This window comes from Rhea americana, unplaced genomic scaffold (assembly GCF_003343005.1).
Source record: "Rhea americana isolate MKP2758 unplaced genomic scaffold, rheAme1 scaffold_66, whole genome shotgun sequence".
Classification (NCBI taxonomy): Eukaryota; Metazoa; Chordata; class Aves; order Rheiformes; family Rheidae; genus Rhea; species Rhea americana.
Window position 1 is genome coordinate 179327 of NW_028186823.1, and position 19891 is coordinate 199217.

Below are 19891 nucleotides of genomic sequence, written 5' to 3' on the forward strand. Positions count from 1 at the left end.
GATCCATCAGGAAGTGATGAATCTGCAGGGCCATCTGAGCCTGAACCTAATGTTCACATGAAGGGAGAAAAGGCAAATGATAGTTACTGGAGACTCCCTTCTGCAGGGGATGGAAGCAGCTTTTTGCTGCTCTAACCTGTTATTTCAAGAGACTTGTTTGCTAAGGTCAGTGCTTTTGCACTGCCTAAGCCTTTCATGTCCTTAGGCTTGGTGCTTGGAGGAGCTTGCTGTGTTGCTGGTCCTTCATGTGGGCACCAACAATACTGCTAGTGTAACCTGATGCATGTCAGGAGTGACTACAGAGTTTGGAAGGGTGAAATTTTTACTGAGCATGGGGACCAGGTAGTCATCTCAGTCCTTCCAATGAGGGAAAAGGTTCAAGAGGAAGTAGACTCATTCAGCAGGTCAGTACCTGGCTCTATGGCTGGTGTTGCAAGTGCGGCTTTGGATGCTCTCACCTCAGGACCCTCTTTGAAGAGCAAAGGCTACTGAGCAGGGATGGGATACTTCTGACAAAGTGGGGCAGAAGTGTCTTTGCAAACAGACTTGCCCACCTGGTGAGGAGGATTTTGAACTAGGCATACTGTGGGAGGTTTATCATGACCTGAAGTGAAACAAAGGTATAAGGGACAGAGTGGATGTGTCCTGGAGACAGCGTGCCAGTGGAGGCTTTCACACTTCCTCTAAAAACAGCATGGAGCCCTTTCCAAATGGGGCCTGTACACAATGTGTGTAGCGTGAAGAACAAGTAGGAAAAATTACAAGTCCATGCACAGCTGCAGAGCTATGGCCTCGTTGAGAATATGGAGACATTGTGGGACAGCTCTCATAGCTGGAGTGCTGCTGTGGAGGGGTACAGGCTTTTCAGAAAAGATTGGGTGGGACGGTGAGGAGGAGGCGTTGCTCTCTGTGCAAAGGAGCGGCTTGACTACTCTGAGCTTTGCCTGGAGGCAGCTGATGGTCAGGACAAGCAACTGAGGGAAGTTGCTGATGCCTGGAAAAAGGCAAATGTCGCAGCCATCTGCAAGAAGGGCAGGAAGGAGGAGCCAGAGAACTACAGGCTGATCAGCCTCACCTCAGTCCCTGGGAAGATTATGGAACAAATCCTCTCAGAAGCCGTTTTTAAACGCATGAAAGACAAGAAGTGATTGAGAGCAGCCAGCATTGGTTAACCAAGGGCAAATCATGACTGACCAATCTCATTGCTTTCTATGATGAGGTGACTGGTGCTGAGGACAAGGGGAGGGTAGTGGATATTGTATAACTTGATTTTAGCAAGATTTTGACAATGTCCTATATGCTGTTTATTACCAAGCTGATGAGATGCAGGCTGGATAAATGTATGATGAGGTGAGTGGAAAACCAGCTGCAATGCAAGGTTCAACAAGGTGTGGTCCATGGTGCAAAGCCTTGCTGTTGGCCAGTAACTAGTGGCATCCCCTAGGGATCAGTACTGTGACTAGTACTGATTAATACCTTGATTAATTACTTGGATGACAGGACACAGCGCACTCTCAGCCAGTTTTCAGACAACACCAAATTGGGATGTGAGGGTGGGCGGTCAACAAGCTGGAGGGCAGAGCTGCTATTCAGAGGCACCCAGACAGGCTGGAGGAATGGGCTGACAAGTACCTTACATAAGTTCAGCGAAGGGAAATGCAAGATCCTGCACTTGCATAACAGAATAACCCCATGTACCAACACAGGCCAGGGCCAAATGGCTGGGAAGCAGCTTTGCAGAAAGGATCTGGGAGTCTTGTGGACASCCAGTTGAAGATGAGCTAGCAATGTGCCCTTGCAGCAGGGAAGGCTGACAGCATCCTGGGCTGCAATAGGAAGAGTCTTGCCAGAAATTGAGAGAAGTTGTTCTCTTCTTTTTGGCTCCTGTGAGAGCATATCTGGAGTACTGTGTTCAGTTTTGAGCTCCCCATTCTAGAAAAGACATTGACATACTGGAGCAAGCCCTGCAGAAGCCACCCAGTTGATCAGGGGACAGAGAACGTGACATATGAGGAGTGCCTGCAGGATCTGTAAAGCCTGAAGAAGAGAAGGTCTAGAGGGGAGATCTGTGTTGTAGATTGCTGTCTGCAACTACCTGATTGGAGAATGCAGAGAATATGGAGCCAGATTCTTCTTGGAGGCACTTAGTGAAAAGATGAGAGGCAATGGATGCAAGTTGGAACATGGGAAATTCTAATTACATACCAAGAATTTTTCTTTTATCATGAGGGTGGCCAAATACTGGAATAAGTAACTTCTCCAGAGAGGTTGTAGAATCTCTGTCCTTGGAGGTGGTCCTGAGTAACCTGATCTTAATTAGACCTGCTTTCGGCAGGGGTTGAACTGGATTGCTTCCAAAAATCCAACCAAAGTTATTCTGTGATTCTAAGTTTATATCTGTTTATACAAAGCTATAGAAATATAATTTATAACATCTTAATATGCAGGCTGTTTCAAACTTGTACATGCAAGGAGAGGATAGTATGATGGCATTATTTGGGAGCATTTACACTGCTTGGGATGCTCCTCACTTCATTCTGGCAGCCCTTTTCCCTTTAGCTGTTCTCAACGTGGTGGCAGTGACAGTTTTTAAATTAAAGTTTTCAAACACAGCCTGAAGCAATGTCATTAGAAAGCCAACAATGCTGACCATGCTAATCCTAAGCAAAGGTCACAGTGGCACCTGGCATGGTCATGTGTACGTGAAGCAGGTAAGTATAGCATGCCTTGTGGGACAGAGAGGTCTGTGCACAAACACTTGTGGGCTAGGCAGCAAGCTAGGGAATGTTCTGTGTGCCTTTTAGTATGGTCATACTGATCTGCTCTAGAAGGGGCTCACCAGGAGCAATGTGATGTGAAGTACCCTGAATCATGTGGTACGGAGAAGCTGGGGTCTCTCCATCAAGAGAGTTGTAAAAATTGTGAAGATAAAGCTCAAGTAAATACCTAGATTAAAATATAGCTAATTATGTATTTCTACATTCATTCTAAGTTGTATTCTACAGTTTGCAAAGCGCTTTTCAAAATTTTGTGGATGTTACTATTTTTATTGGATCACAAGAAGCACAAATAGCTGATGTTTTTTGATTGAAGTTTGAGAGATGGGACTGATGTAATATATCAGAGATGACAGCTAAGTTTTGCCGCAACTTACTAAGCAAGTCACTTGAGATAGAGACTGAAATCAGTGCTTAGGATTTCAGCTAATTATTGATTTACTGTTTTTCACACCCTTTTCTGTAATTTTTACTACTCTTTCTCTGCTCTATTAAACTTTGGGAAATTATTTGTCTAAAAAAAGAGTAATATGTATATAAATAAAACCAATTTTAAAGCATTTGTCAGATTTTTGAGGAGACTTTCAGCTATCCTGTTGAAGGGGGAATGCCTTAAAATTATATAGAGATATATGTAAAGTAGGTAGTAAACATATAGATATAATTTGAATATAACAGTATGTATAAAATGTAATACATATATAAAGAAATCCACTTATTAAGATGGCAGCTTGAAAAAATATGTCATCTCTAGGTAATTAATGGGTAGTGTAAAAATCTGTATATTAAAACTGCAGAAGTAACTGTGGGCATACTCAAGTCTTGCATGTGTTTCTTGATTTGTTAAAAGAAAACGTGGACAAACTTGAAAAAGGAAGTGATTGAAGCATTATTTGGTTCAGCTTTTATGTTTTCTTCCCTAATTCTATCTTGCAGAGGAGGTTAGAATTCAGCATGGTAAGGTATCTACAGACCAAGGCTGAAGCAACATGGTTGATGTTTTTAGCAAAATAGGTTTAAGCATTTACAAGAAACAGCGAAAAGGATCTAGTAATGTGGAGGTAAAGGAGTGTCAGACTGTGAAATCAGAGCAGATTAGAAAAGAGGTAGTGCCTGTTTAAACAAATAAGCTGTGAGAAATTGAGGAGGTGATGTTGAGAGATCTTAATACTGCAATCTGGAGTGCATTTTTTTCCTTACAGCTCCAGCTTTTGATGTCAAGTGATTACATTAGAATAGCCTTTTACTTAAGAAAATATTGGCCTCTTAGAATGGAGAAAAAAAGGTTGAAATGTGAGCCAAAATTCTGAAATGCAGATATCAAATGAAAAAAATAAAAATACAATCTTTAAAAAAAAAAACATTGTTATAGGACCCTTTTTAGTATTTTTAAATTAATGGGATTGGCTTTCAATTCAAGCAATCGACCAGGTATTGGTAAAGGGGCAGAATGCAAGAACTGTTGAGATGGGACAGCTGCATGTTTCACAGTACTGCTGAGGTGTACCCAAGCAGTCTAAGTACAGAATTACAGATACTGTCATGATTATAATTCTATTTGAATTACACTGTTTTGAATTCAGGCAGACTGATTTTACAGTTCCTTTCACAGTGTTTTAGATGCATCTGTTCATAATCCTTAGATGAGTATGAAACTCTTACTTGCTCTCTGACCTATTAGCTCTAGCATGCAGAAGGCACATAGACATTCCACTTTCTATGTCTTCTGGAACAATTGAAAATAACAGTTGAGCCTTCCCCATCTTAAAAGTGTCAGGTCCTTAACTATTTGGATATCCTTATTTTCTTCAAGTGAGCTATATTGAAAAGGGTTGTTAAATATCTGTGAATTATGTTTTTCATTTTTTTCAAAGAACATTGCTAGAAATTGTCTTAAGGGAGATAGAATTAGCTCTTTACCTGGGCATAATAATCTAATGTATTTAATATCTTTAGTGTCTCTTCATTGAAGATTTTTATTTTGTTCCTACTTAACTAGGATTAAGAGACTTTCTTGAATGCAGTCATGAGATAACTCTTGCTCTGAGCAGCAGGCACTCTGTTGTTTTTCCTAGGATTGATTATGATGGTTACACATTAATCATCCATTTGTAGATATTGCGCTGATTTTGGAGAGTACATCCAAAATGTCTGTATGACCAGGAGATGGGAACTCTGAAAACAGCATGTCCTGAAAACATTTGTTTTCACTGACTAGTTTCGATGAGGCATTCCGGGTTTGTTCAGAAAGCTTGGTAAAGCTGAAGTGAAGGCAACATGTCTTTTCAGGAAAGAAAGTGATCTCTGCCTTGGCATAGCCAATATTTTATCTTTCTAGGTCATTAATAAAATTGAGTTCTTTAATTTCCATCCACACTATTTCCATTGTTAGGTGAATTTTTGAAGGGTCTTTGAAGTGATTTTTTTTTTCTCTCAACTTTGAATGGTCATGTGGCTGTCAAGGCTGAAACGTGAAGAAAATAAACCAGAGTAGTGCAAGCATTACGAGCCTTCATTTCATAGGCCAAAGATTCCTATAGTAAGTGTTGTTAATGCTGCTACATCATGATAATTGTAATATTTTAACACAATTAAAAAATTGTTTGGGATCTGCATTCTTAATTCATCTCATTCTCTGAGCAGCATGAACACTAGAAATGAAGAGAATTAACTGCCAGGTATTAAACATTTTCAATTAATATTTTTAATATTTGTATTGCATCAGTAAGAATATGTATACTGGTCAGGCAATACTTGTAATGCCCTTCTACAGGAAATAGTGTGGCACAAACCAATAATGATACAAGATTTCATGAACAGTGGAAAGTATTGTTCTACTGGATAGAAATGAGAGCTGTAACATTTATATAGATACAAGCCATTTTCAAATTTCCTTCTGGTTTCAGCTCCCTTCAAGGTTTTAGTTGAAGGTTAATTTTCATTTTTTGGAATTTTTTGGCTGATTAAAGTATTTTCCAAAATAAATCCAAATTAAAAGTGCTACCTGCAACCCTAAATTGAGAATACTATGATAAGATCAAGTCCTGTACACATTTTACTTTGTGACAATGTGTATCAGCTTCTATATAATATATAGTTAATCTATAGTTAATACATATCCTGGTCTGTCTAGTCATCTTGGTGCTCTTTCTTTGTTGCCTAAAATCATTCATAAAATATTATTTCTTTTGAAGAAAAATGGGCAGGATAAAGTTGTGCTTTATATTTGTTAAATCCAGCATAATAAAATGCTAACAATCTGTCAGGGTAAATGAAAATGAAGTTACAAGAAGTTCTCTGTTTTTAAGAAATATCTATTTCAAGCAACACCTCACAAACCACAGAAACAATCTGCTCCCAGCCTATTCATATATACTTAGAAAAGCTGCTTACTAAAGGTTAAGTAGCAGTAAAAGTGAGACCCAGTGCTTGATTGGAAGAGTATTGAACTGATGTTGGATTATGAGGAGGATCAGATACTTAGGATGAAGGTGAATGTTCAGTCTGTTTTACAGATTTTAACTATTTGACTTGGCTTCCTCAGTCTTCTATTTTAAATATTCAATCTGACAGCAGCATGCTGCCACCATAGATTTAATCAAATTACCATATAGGAGATTCAAGTGGGAAGTTATTGCTTAAAAGATTGTATTTTTACTTTATGGATGGTCTCTTGGGGAACTCGTATAAATCATCAAAATTTGTAAGTGGAAACGTGGAAAAACACTTGTTATATCAAAACTGCTGAACAGAGAAAAACGTAAGCAAAGTTTTCACTGAAACTATTCATGTTACCTTCTGTGCAGGCAGAGATTCATAAGGAAATAAATACATAAGATTAGAAAACAGAGATATTTTTCCTGATAATCATTGATAAAAATACAGAAATATTATAACTGATTTCTTACTACATAGCATTATTTGCAACATATGAAGTAAAAGAAATCTAGTGTTTTGGTAACAGTGAATAAAGAAATAAGAAAATAGCATGTGTTTTTGATGTCTCTGTAGTGGTTTGCAATCTCATGCCTAGTATAATCATATATATACAAAACTCACTAACAAGAACTTTGTTGCTGTATGTAGCCATTGAGAGTGTCAGTGAGATCACAACAGTTGAATTCAGAACATAAGCAGGATTTTTTTTGTTTGGAAAATTGTTAAATTTTGCTTGTGCTTCATAAGGACACCTGAAAAATGTTCATATAAAATTATTTTGTTTGTTCTTAAATTAAAGCTGAAGGTCAAAACTCCAGATGCTCTAGAGTCCTGCACGAAAATTGTCTTTCAGCTGAGAACCTGCTGGTTTATGTTTTGTTTGATGTCTGTGCATCACCATCAGCATTTAAACCTCTCATTGATGACTACAGCTCTGAGATTGTAAGGAAAAAGATACCCGGTTGCTGATACTGTCCTCCTTGTCACTAACTGCTAGGCTGAAATCATCGGGAGTGGGACCTTCCTTCTCTGTACTGTCACATACCACAACAGCAGCTTTAAATGATTGGGACTGTTGTGCAAGTGAAACTCCTGATCAGGTCTGACCAGCTCTGTTCTTCAGCCAGCACGAGTGGATGGGTAGGGGCAGTGCAAATAGCATTCCAGTCTGATGAAAAGCATTCTGACTGTATGGCAGCAGCACCTGACTTTCCAGCTGTTGCGTGTATGCCTCCGTGGGTTTTGAGGTAACTCTTAAGCAGAATAAGAGTTTACTTGGGGAACATTTACATTTATTTATACTGATATTTGGCATATCATAGGGAAAAGAACATTTCATTCCTACATCCTACACAGGTATGGGGTTTAAGCCAAAAGGAGTAAAAAGATTATCCTGTGTTATAGGAGTTGTATGTGCAAATAAACCCTGCTTCGCAGGGTTTGTACTTGTACAGGTACTTACCTTTTAGAGCTCTAGCTGTCTTTGCTTTCAGGGTGAAATTCAGAAGAAATATTATGAGTGGTATAACGTGCATGTCAGCAATTATCAGTGCAGTCTGCCAAGAGAAGACACATTTGTAGCAGAAGAAATAATTTGTTGAAGCTTCCCAGGCTGCCTGCTCTGAAATGAAAGTTATGCTGGAGTTGACATTTTATTATGTGCCAAATGATAATTTGGATAATAAGATGTAAGCCATTTTTCACATGTTTTTGCACAGTTTTAGCTGGCATTTTTCACGTGTTCTGATGTGCAATACTCTGATGCAGTTTTTGGAGCCACAAAGTGAGGTGTGTAAGAATGAAAAGGGTATAGTTGAACTAGTTGCAGGGCAAGGAAGAGACTAGATGACTTCTTAAGGTCCTGTCTCACTTTTCTATGTTTTTTTTTCCTTTGAAGTTTTTACAGTTTCTATTTAAACTTTATGTACTGTACCTCAGGTTATTTTATTAAACTTCGGCTATTTATAAAATTATTAGTAGAAAAACATACAGTTAAATGCTCTTGCTCAGTATAGTTTATTGTGAGGAATATGCCTCTGTTAAAGCCAGGGAACAAAAGAGCGGCTCACAACTTACTTGCTCCCTAACTTGCTGTCTCTGCCTAGCTGACACTCAGAATGCGACCTACCTCTACAACTCGTGCCTAAAAAATGGAAGTGAATTAAAAGTACTACTAGAAATAAGATCACTAAAATGTTTTTTTATATCCTTTAATGGCTTTAAATGAACTGTTCTGTAACTAAATACCGGAACAAGCACTGTTCTAAAAAAAAAAAAAAAAAAAAAGTCTTTCAATCCATAGTACCAAGATTCCCTTGTCTGAAATTTCATTGTCTATTTCATTGTCTGAAATAATTGATATGATTCCAGGAATACATGGCTGATAATTAAGATTCCATTTCAGTAAATATATTAAATAAGTAACAGAGTATTATCCAGTATTTTTGTTATATTTAATCTTGGTTTATTTTTTGGGAATTTGTTTGATTTTTTTTAGAGCATAAAGTGTGAATAATATTTTCTCTCAGAAACACTCAAAAACGTTGTGTTCGTTTTCAGTACACGTTTTGGAACTTTGTGCCGAAAAATTTGTTTGAGCAATTCAGAAGAATAGCTAACTTTTATTTTCTCATCATTTTTCTTGTTCAGGTAAGCTATCCTCATTTTAAAATAAATTTCTAGGCTCTTCCAAATTGCAATGAGGTGTGCTGATTGAAGAAAAGTTGTAGTAGTTAGACACCTTATAAGCTACCCCGAATAGATGGCTAGAGATGGGTATTTCCAAAAGAAATATCATTTTATTAACTTCAGTTTCATTTTAAAAGTTTCAATCCTTAAATACCTATTTTGAAGTGAATTTTGTGTGGTATTTTCATGAGCCGCTATTTGAAAAAATCCAAACAGTTGATATGAAATGTGATATGCAAATATGATATAAATATATCTTATTATAGCATGTGGTTACAATTTTTCAATTTTTGCTGGCATTGTATATAATTTCAAAATTTTAAAATTTTAAAATGTTCTTTTTAAATAAATGTTCTTGGAGCTTGGACTTGTTTACATATTGGTTAAAAAATTATTTGAAACATTTTGCTTTAAAAATTGACTACTTACACTGACAAAAATATAACCAGAAAATATTTATTCTTTTTGTTTTAGTTAATTATTGATACACCTACTAGTCCAGTTACAAGTGGGCTTCCGCTTTTATTTGTCATCACTGTAACAGCTATCAAACAGGTGAGAACTTGAGTGAGAAAAAAAATAAAACTAAAGAGAGCATTTTATTCATTTTATATTTATTTTTTTCCCTACCTTTTTGTCATACTTTCTTAGGACTGTTTCTCATGAATGATTTTGGTGAACTTTCAGAGAGTAATTTTATTTTTTCTTCTTTAGTTAAAGTAGGAGTTGGTTGCTGAATGATGTTGTCTTTCATTAATTCAACAGAAGCTCCTAAATTGTTTTGTTTGTGTTCTAAGTGATCATTTCTGTTCTTGTGTTTACTCACCACCCTTTTTTCTGTTTGTTTTTAAATAGCAATCCAGATCCTATTAGGTTTTTTTTCCATAATGATTGAAAATGAGTTTAGTAAGAACTACAGAAGCTTATAAGATAAATCTGCTTTTAGCTTCAAGATGTCCTTAGCCTTTACAGTATGAACAGATAATAAAAATTATTTTGGCTAAAATCTTTACTATTTATTGGTTATGATCTACAGTTTATAATGATAGCTGCAGTACTTCCTACAGATTAGTACTTCCTCACATTTAATTTGAAAATTAATCTACAAAACTGAAGTAATTTTTAGAAATCAGTTCTTGCCAATCAGTGAAGTTTAAAAGATCCTAGTAAAACTTGTTCTGTTCAAGTAGAATTGCATTATATTGGTAAGAAACTGTACAAATTTACCATTTCACTTTTAAGTTAGTAGTATCAAAAGTAATGGGTTATGGTAGTTTATCACCTAGAACCTTAATACTGCAGTGGTACTGGTTAGTATGAGCTCTTAAATGTTAACTAAACTCTTTGGAATCAGTGGAACCTAAGGTGATTTTAGAATGCTTTAATTCTTGGGATATTGCGATCATGAGTATCAGATCTGTTCATTATCTGCTATTATAAATTTGATTTGGATCACATATGAGCACGTGATTCCACTTCCATTGATTTAACCAGAGCAGAATTTGTTGACTTTGTCAGCTTCAGGCCACCTGCAAGAATACCTGACCTGGCGTAAAGCATGCCAGTACAAAGTTAACTCATCAAAAATGTTACTAAATCTGAACTAGCAAATGAGTTTCTAAGCAATGCCTTGCATTGTGTGACTACAGCGCTCTTCATCTGCATTTACTGTGGTGTCTTACCATAGTCACAGAGTAGTTTCTGAAACTCCGGGCTTCTAAAGTAGTAGTCACCCATAATAGTCTTTACAGTGATGCTAGTATTTGTTTTGCATGTTGCTCTCAGTCCATAATAATTGCTCCTGCAGGACAGCTATCAGTATAAGAACTCACTGGCACAGTGAGTTCCATTTTGTGGTTCAGTCTTCACTGTATCTTTGGATCCATACATCAGCTGTTTCCTTTCTGCAGGGTAGGGAGATAAAATAAGTGAATGGGATATAATAGTGTTAGGAAAATCTGTGCAAGCAGCTTGATGTTCATAATCTTTTGCCTATCCACTCAAAAGAGTTAGCACTTTTTATGGACATAAGAAATCTCATGCTATACTTCAGAAAGAATATCCTATTCTCTAGATTGATTATGAAATTGGATATCAGAAAAATTCCTATATCAGAATGCTCTACGTTTTAGCTCAAAACTTAAATGGAGGTTCTATATTCCCTACCTACCTTTGGTCATGCTCCATGAGTATGACGGTTAAAACAATGGCTAAAAGGAGTAATTTTGATTGTCCTTGAATAGGATAACTGATTACCTCCATTGGTACTTCATGATCTTTATGATGAATGCAAATTTATTGTTCATTTGTTTTCAAAGAAACTGTAAAAAGCAGTGTTTTTATTTCTTCACACTGTTGACTATATGCAGTTGACTGTACTTTGCAGTAGAATTCAGATCTTGCTGATAAGTAGAGGTGCGATAAATGCAATAGCTAGCATTTTAGGCATGACTTTCCCACTCTAAGATTTTAGATGTTACACTTCACAGTCTCTCACTGTAGTTAGGTAGGAGTCAAACAAAGTCTGAGTTGTGACAGGCTGTGCATAGTATTACAATTGTGTCTCCTTAAGTCTGTCTTCAAACACCTGGTGTAGACTTTAGAGTCCTGCTTGAGCAGCTGTACCAGCTCCTGGAAGAGTATTGCACTGAAGCTATAAAGACTCCATGAGTTCCCAGCTTATCTCTGAGTGCATTCAGAGTAGTGATAGTCATGTTCTGTACTGAATTTCCAAATGTGCCTAAGAGATTTAGATGTAAAATTTCTATGGTATACAAATAGCATTTTCCATCTCTTCCCATTAGTATTTTTGTCAATCACAGTCTTTGCCTGTTATGCAGGACTCATGCAGGATCATTTGAACGGAAAATTGCAGATTCCCTGTCCTTCATTTTGTCTATTGGGATAACATCACAAATTGATAAGATAATTCAGCAATCCAGATTGGTTAGTCTGCAAAGTCTCTTCCTCAGACAGTGTTCTTGAGGACTGATATGCTGCACATAGGGCTAAAACGTTCAATGTAATTGTAAAGCAATCAGGAAGTACGACCACCTTCAGTCATGCGCTTACCTTATCTTTCAATGTGGAATCTCGGCCTTCCAAAAGGCATTTTCTACATTTTATCTTCTAAGCAACAATTTCTTTACAATCCTTGGACTTACTCAAGAGTCAATAGATTAAGAGCAAGAAATGATCACTTAAAAACCAGGAACTACTCTGTACATGGTAAACACCTTTGTTCATCAAAATTTCTTCGTTAAAATATGTATTTTTGTTGACTAGTTGTATGTGCTCCTTTTCACATATGTCCAGCACAACTGTATTAGTGATATGTTTATCACAATTTCTTTTTTTCTTTTGAGAATCTTTTCTTTTTCTTCCTTGTTTTGCTCAAAGATTTTAAAATTTTTTCTTGCAAGATAGATCTCTTCTGTGTCTTTATAACTAAATGTGCATCACTGTCGATCCATTTCACTGTTTTCTAGGGTTACGAAGATTGGCTTCGACATAAAGCTGACAATGCAATGAACCAGTGCCCTGTTCATTTCATTCAACATGGCAAACTGGTTAGAAAGCAAAGCCGAAAATTAAGAGTAAGTAACTATGACTTAACAGCTTTTAGGAGTCAGGCTTCACATCACAGTTCTTGTAAAACAAATTTTACAGAAACATAGTGTAGAAGATATTGTAGTATTTGTTACATTTCATAGAGATTAGACCTAAAATATACTGATTTTTAATTGAATACCTCTCAATAAAGTATTTTGAGAAGCTACAAATGTTTCTGCTTTATGCTTGCTTTGCTAACTCCTCTGTCATAACTGTTCATTTTCCGTTTGTTAACTTCGAGTGTTTCACTCATGATTTGTCTTTTGTCTTCTCTCCATTTTTGGTTCTCTGTAGGTAAGCAAATTAAGAACTTTTTAAAGCTTGGTTATCGTAGACAACCCTATCACTTTGTCCTGTTTCTTCTAGAGCAAATAAACCACGTTCAGAGTGCATTCTGCATTGCCCATCAGATCACAACCTCTCCTTTGGGCTTCTGAATTCCTCTAAATATCCTTCCTGGTGTTTTGAAGGTTATTTTCAGAAATCAATGTTTGTAATTTTTTTTGTGAACAGATGAACATGTCATCATTATTTATTTTTAGAACTCAGCAAAACTGATTTTTTATATTGTTTCTTTATTTCTAATATCTTTGTTAGGAATATCTTTTTCTGCTTTGCCCTATTTTGCCATAAAATCCTCTACGGTGTTCACAGCCTTCCTGCTGTGACCTTTCCCTTTGAGGGAAATTGATATGATTCCAGGAATCATATCTTCCTTTCCCTTCCGCCTTTCCAAGTAATAAAAAAAACAATTAAGAAATTACAGGCAGAACACTGCGTCTGTGTGCCTCAACAGTTATCCATCTCAAATAAAAATAATAAAGTACAGAATAACTGGAATTTGTATTACACTAGTTTAATGCATTACCTTTATTTTCTACATTTCTCCCTTACCCCTTGCTTTTCAGAGATAACATTTTAAGGAACTAAATGATACGAGAGACAGGCATAGCAAACATTTGCATGCAAAGGGATATCTGTAGGTATCAGTAACTGAATGAGCTTGATGCTTATCCTCCAGAGCCAATGAAAGTAGCTCAAGCCTCAAGCTCTTTTTGAAACAGGGATTTTTGTTGCATAAGTCCTTAAAGTGAGGATAGTAGCTTCCACATCTCAAATAATGTTGTAAAGGGTAATAAGACATTATCTGTAAAATGATTTGAGATCCTCAAAGGAAAGATAGTACACAGTAATCCTCTCATTCATTCCACAGGGTGTAATTCTAGTTTGAGAGATATCTCTGTAGTTCTTCAGTGGTAAAATCCTGCTGTAAATAAAGTTCATGAGTTTTCAGGAGATTTGAGTTAACCTAGAATTTTGTTCTTGAAATCTGAAATTTGAGATGTTCCATAAATAACAAGTATGTTTTATTTGTTTTTTTTCCCTTAGGTTGGAGATATTGTGATGGTAAAAGAGGATGAAACATTCCCATGTGACTTAATATTTCTATCAAGTAGTAGAGGGGATGGAACCTGTTTTGTTACAACAGCTAGTTTGGATGGTGAATCCAGTCATAAAGTAATAAAATGTTATGCAGTTTCTTTTTAAATCAAAGTTGGCCTTTAACTTTTTACAGAGAATACATTATAACTTCATGCATGTATATGCAGGCAGATATACTCACTTGTGTAATTTAAGTTTCTACCAGTTGAATTCTTTATTTTTTTTATGCTACATTGTTTTAGGAGAAGTTTTAAAACATAGTTATTTGCAATTTTGCCTCTGCCCAGTATAGGCATCCAGATTACAGAGATAATGCCTAGACTTTTGTTGTATTTATATGCTTTCATGAAAACCTGGTTTGTGAGACACTGCAAGGATTTATACAAATAATGTAAGAAGGTGTCCAAATAGAAGCATTTGAAGTTGTATCTTATTTGAAATACAAGGTCTTATGTAGAAGCTAGTAAATGTACTTCACACTGAACTGAAGTGTATCTGCAGGTTAGTATCTTGAATATGTCATTACTTTTTTGATCTTGCTTACACCTTTCTATCCATTCCAGACTTACTATGCTGTTCAAGATACAAAGGCATTTCACAATGAACAGGAAATTGATGCGCTACATGCTACCATTGAATGTGAACAACCCCAGCCTGACCTTTATAAGTAAGAAAATTGTTCTTACTGGTTTGCTTAAACTACCCTATCACTAAATTATACGAATGTAATAATCCTTATTACATTCTTATAATGTAATATAAAGATCCTGGCTGAGTCTATATGGTTAAAGTGGTCCTAGAGTGAGTCCAAGTCACATTAGCTGTCCATTTTCTGCAAGAGTTCCCTCAAGGCTCCCTAGGGCATCTCAGCTGATATTCCTAGGATAGAACTGCTAGATGCACTGCTTAGAGTAAGTTTAGAGAACACTTCTCTGCCTGATCAATGGTTGCCTGACACTTTGAGGGATCTCTGGATATCCTATCTGCCCTTGTATGATAACAAGCAGGAGAAAGAAGACACCTCAAGCTCCTTTGAAGGACCATAGGGCCAATTTAGCAATGCATTTTAACTGCCTCAAGAATGGGATTTTTAGGCATCTTGAACTCTGGCTGAATTCAGGCTGATTGCAGGGGCAATATTGATGTCCAGTGCTGGATTTTTTTTTTCTTTCCAGAGGCATGTGGCCTCTTTACATCATGATGCCTCATACCAGACTTAAAGTGTCTTTAGATGTGGCTGTACTCTGTTGTGCTTTCTCCTTCTTGGCATCCTCTCTGCCAGTAGGTCACTATCCTCTGAATGTGAGAGTTTCCCTTTCATGTTAACAGACCCACCAAATCCTCCCCACTTTACTCTGCAGTCTAGAGTGCTAATGTCAAACTTAACCCTTTTGGTTTGAGACACCCACTTGGACAGTGTCATTGCAAATATAGATAAAATGTACTTAAGAGTTATTCAGAGGGGAAACTGCTTATTGGCTTTTTTTGTTGTTTTGTTTTTAACTCTATTGTATGTTTCATAATGAATTCTAATCACACTGTTAATTTCCTCAGATATATTAGAGAATAATATTTTTTGTTAGTTCTTGCTAATGGGTCTAATTGGAAGATTTATTTACCTTATAATCTTCTACATCTTTTTATATGCAAACTTTATGTTGACTTACTACTCTGTGTATTTTAGTATCTGTATTGTCTTTAATACTTTAACTGTAACATCTAATATATTTTACAGAAATACAAGATTTCCTTGTTAGTGTATTTCTTGGATGATCAGAGCACGTTCAACTGGAAAATGTTTGCTCACTGTAATAAACACTTTTCATAAAATATTTCTCAAATAATCCATATTCACATAAATTTCTGAAAGATTTTTAAAGTGAGAGAGTGATTTGCTTTGTTTTTATATTTGCATATATGTGCTTGTTTATATATATCTGTATAGAGAGAAGTATATGTCCTTGATATGTACATTTTAAAACATCAAAATTTTGGGACATATCTATATAATAATACACATATAAGCTTTGCTGCTAAACTACTTCTGTTTTTCTCTTGCAGATTTGTCGGTCGAATAAATGTTTACCATGATAGGAATGAGCCTACTGCAAGGTTGGTAAATTGCAAATTTTTTTTACACATAATATCAACCTTTTTATTAATTGAAAATATATCAATAATGAGAATTAGCCTTGTTTCACCAACACTTCATTTTCTTGGCTTAGCGATAGACTAAAGTCATAAAAGTTTAAAGACTGTAATTTCCTATATTTCATCTTTCAATTAGTTACCTTTCTCATATTTGACATTTTTATGTCTTTATTCAACTTCAGGTTTTATTTGACATGTATTTAGTTTATAACTGATGTTGATGATAGTATTTTGATAGTACTGCCCCATCAGCATCAGGTCTTTGTAGTGAATCAAACAGTACGACTAGCATCATGTGTATATCATTCTCTCCTTTTTCATCTTCTTCCTTGAAGATATTGAATATGCCAGATACCATGTTTAGTTTTAGGGAGAATTTATGCAGTTGTCTCAAAAGTCCACAATGTTGTGTGCATTCAAGAAGAGAACATCTGAGGAGGTGCATTTTGTATCTGGTATAGGAGACAGTGATCTGTTATCCTGGTCTGGCACCTGGAAGGGTCTGCCTCCTGCATGTATAAGTTTCATCCTGAAGTGAGTCAGGTGCATTCTGCCCAAAGAGCAGGGTTACCAGCTGCAGTGTGCAGCCCAGGACACTCTTAGTCCAGCAAACAGAAGTAAAAATAAAGCAGTGTGAAAGAGGGACTGCTCTTCATGTCTTTTCTGCCTAGGATCTGGTCTGTATCAGCAAGGAAGAGACTTCCTGTACCTGATTTTTTTCAGATCTTAACAACAAAGAGAACAAAGCAATATGAGGGAAAGACTTCTCTCTTGGATTACTTCCAAAGTCTGAGCATGTGGGAAATAACTCCCTTCTGGCTAGGAATATTCTTTACCTAAATTTGTGTTCAGATAAGTAGTTTTCTATCTCAGTAAACAAAGAGGAGGAGAGAAATCTGTGCCAAAGCTTACTCAGGAAACATAAGTAAGATGCACTGTAAAGCAGTGCAAAGATCTCTGTCACCTACCAGAGCAGTTCATGTGGCTCTCAGCTGTTTTGGGCTGTACTGCTTCATGTGATTCCTGGCCATGTGAGGATCAGGGCAGAGTGTTGGCCATGTGAGTTGTGCTAGTGAGAGCTGCCTACTTCCAGGAAGCATCTATCCTGAGGATCACACTGTCCTTTCCACACTTGTTAGGCATCATTGAATAGTAGATTATGTTAATCTACTATTAAAACAGTCCTTTTTGCTTCTTATATATAATCAAGATTATATATATATTTTTATATATATATATAAAAAAAATATTATATATAATTATAATATATGAACACATATGTTATATATGTTTAACCGTCACTTACAGATGGCCTATAAATACTAATTTTGTTACACAGAATAAAATTAATTGAGTAGAACTTACTTTCCATTTTACATGGCTTCCATTAAGGTCTATTTTCTCTTTCTAAGTATTTATATTTTGTAATACTTATCTTTCGTAGGCCATTAGGATCTGAAAATCTGCTTCTTAGAGGAGCCACTTTAAAGAACACAGAAAAAATCTTTGGTAAGTATTTGTATTGATTGTTTAAATGGCTCTTGAAGTCATAACTGAACACTAAGAAAGGTTAAAAGTCTAGAATTGTTACTGAGCACACAATTTCTACTCAGTCTTTTGATTTACAACTTTTTTACAGGGTTTACTGTTAGTAAACAGTATAGCAGCTATTATTTGTATACAATGTCGGTAACTCCAGGATTTTTGAGAAGGGAGGTTTGTGGTTTAATCTTCAAGGATTAATGAAGATGACTTAAATTTTCCATGTCAATACATGTCTTTTGAACAATCAGTATGCATTAAAGTGTTTTCTCAATAGCACTTAATGAACCTATTAAGAAATATTGAATCTCAAAATGTCAAATGAATATCAAAGCAGACTGATTCCAACAAAATGTAAATAGAGCTGATCAAAAAAAAATTCATTTTAAACAATTAGTTTAAAATTGACTTAAAATTAGTTTTGCCACTAGACAGTGGAAAATTCTGTGTATGAATTGTCTTCTTTCCACGACAAATTTTGAATATTTTAACAGAAAGAGAAATCATGGAATTAATCTGTTCTTCAAGAAAAGCCAGTGGTAGTTCCATAGTATCAGGCCACTCTTCGCTGGGAATGAAATGGACAAAAATACAAATCATGGGTATCCGCTATTGTATATAACTTCCCCTCTTGAAGAAAAAAGATCATAAATAGCGATAAACTACTCAGCCAAGAATATCAAAATCTTGCAACTTCTTCTCCAAAAATAGCATAAAAAGTATATATCCATTTAAACTTTCTCTCTGCTTTTAATGGGTATCTAAAATAGATGAACTAGCATGTTTAGTTTGTAGTAAGTATTTCTATAAATTTCAGAGAGCAGTTTTAAAATCTGAGTTTTAACTTGTGTATCAGGCTGAGATATTGCCTATATATGAGTGGCTGATTCTGATTTGCCTAAAATATGTAGTGTTTGCCTTTACCCAGCACAGTCCACTTCCAAAATTACATTATTTTAGTAAGGTACAAAGGTGCTGATTTAATATATGCTTTAAATTCATCTTCTTGTTTACAGCTGCTTTTATTTGTTATTTAATCTTCTGAGATTTAGTTTCCAATCTGTAGTATTAAAAAGGATAGAGTAATACCAAAAGATGTAACAATTCTTTCATGAATGATTAGATTTTCATGAAGAGAGCAAATTAGTGATCTACTGTTACTCTTCTTGGATGTATCCTGTAGTTTAACTATATGCTGAATTTTCTTTCACAACATGACTTAGATTCTAAAATTAAAGCAAAAAAAAGGTAGAGCTTAGAAAGCCTGAGTGGTTCATTTGAAGCTTCTGTTTGGTTTGGCTTTGATACATAACAGAGAACATTCTAGAAATTGGAACTGTGAATCTGGAATGAGATAGATACGCTTTTTAGTATTCTCCCTAAGAAAGAAAATATTAAAGCCATTTCTAGTTTGTGAGTATCATCCAGATCTGTCTTCTTTTTCTTCGGAGTATGGAGACTTAGAGAAATGATGGAGTATAACCATCTAGTGAGTTGTGCTTTTACTAAAATAAGTTACTGTACTGTGTAATCTTTATTAAAGCAGGTTTTCTCATTTTAGGTGTTGCTATATACACCGGCATGGAAACTAAGATGGCCCTAAATTACCAGGCAAAGTCACAAAAACGATCTGCTGTAGAAAAGTAAAATTTCTAGTATTTATTTTTGGGGTGAAAAACTGCATGTTTGCTTGAGGGAAAAAAAGGGAATATTTTTATTTTACTAAAGGTATATCTTTCCTTGACTAAAGTGAAAGAGACGTAGAAGGACTTAACATTCATGTTTTTCTGTGTTTCATTTGTGACTCATAAAATGAATCATACAACACCATATAAAATGAGGTTCTTGTTACTAAATTACTATACATTTTAAAAAAATGTAATGTGGTGCTTACCTTTTTAAGATAAGATACATTTTGCTGTTCCAGAGGACTTTTCTCTCACTGGTTAGAGTATGTCTACTGATAGTTTGCAAGTTTATGTGCTTCAATATCTTAACCTTCCTTTTCATTACAATTAAATCTTGAATTCAGTAAAGACAACTCTGTTAATGCACTTCAGTTTGCACCAACTGCAGTAACAGAAAGGCCGTCTCTGGCAGATTTTTCATGTTTTAGCTAAAATAAAAAGTTCTATATAGACACAATATGATGGGAAGGAAGACACTTCCATCCTCAAAGGATAAACTGACATGGATTGCTTGTTTTAAAAAGTCAATAGGATTATTTTCTGCACTACTAT

At 35.7% G+C, this 19891-nt stretch overlaps 1 protein-coding gene across 5 annotated transcripts in view; it reads left to right on the forward strand.

Moving 5' to 3' along the window:
* ATP11A (ATPase phospholipid transporting 11A) overlaps window positions 1-19891 on the forward strand; it is a 140284-nt gene that overhangs the window by 75352 nt on the left and 45041 nt on the right. For all 5 annotated transcript variants that reach the window (XM_085320856.1, XM_085320855.1, XM_085320858.1 and 2 more), the window contains exons 3-10: window positions 8775-8864; window positions 9378-9458; window positions 12392-12499; window positions 13905-14033; window positions 14522-14625; window positions 16020-16070; window positions 17554-17618; window positions 19213-19294. In XM_085320856.1, the coding sequence (XP_085176982.1) occupies window positions 8775-8864; window positions 9378-9458; window positions 12392-12499; window positions 13905-14033; window positions 14522-14625; window positions 16020-16070; window positions 17554-17618; window positions 19213-19294 (710 nt within the window). The remainder of the gene's footprint in view (window positions 1-8774; window positions 8865-9377; window positions 9459-12391; window positions 12500-13904; window positions 14034-14521; window positions 14626-16019; window positions 16071-17553; window positions 17619-19212; window positions 19295-19891) is intronic.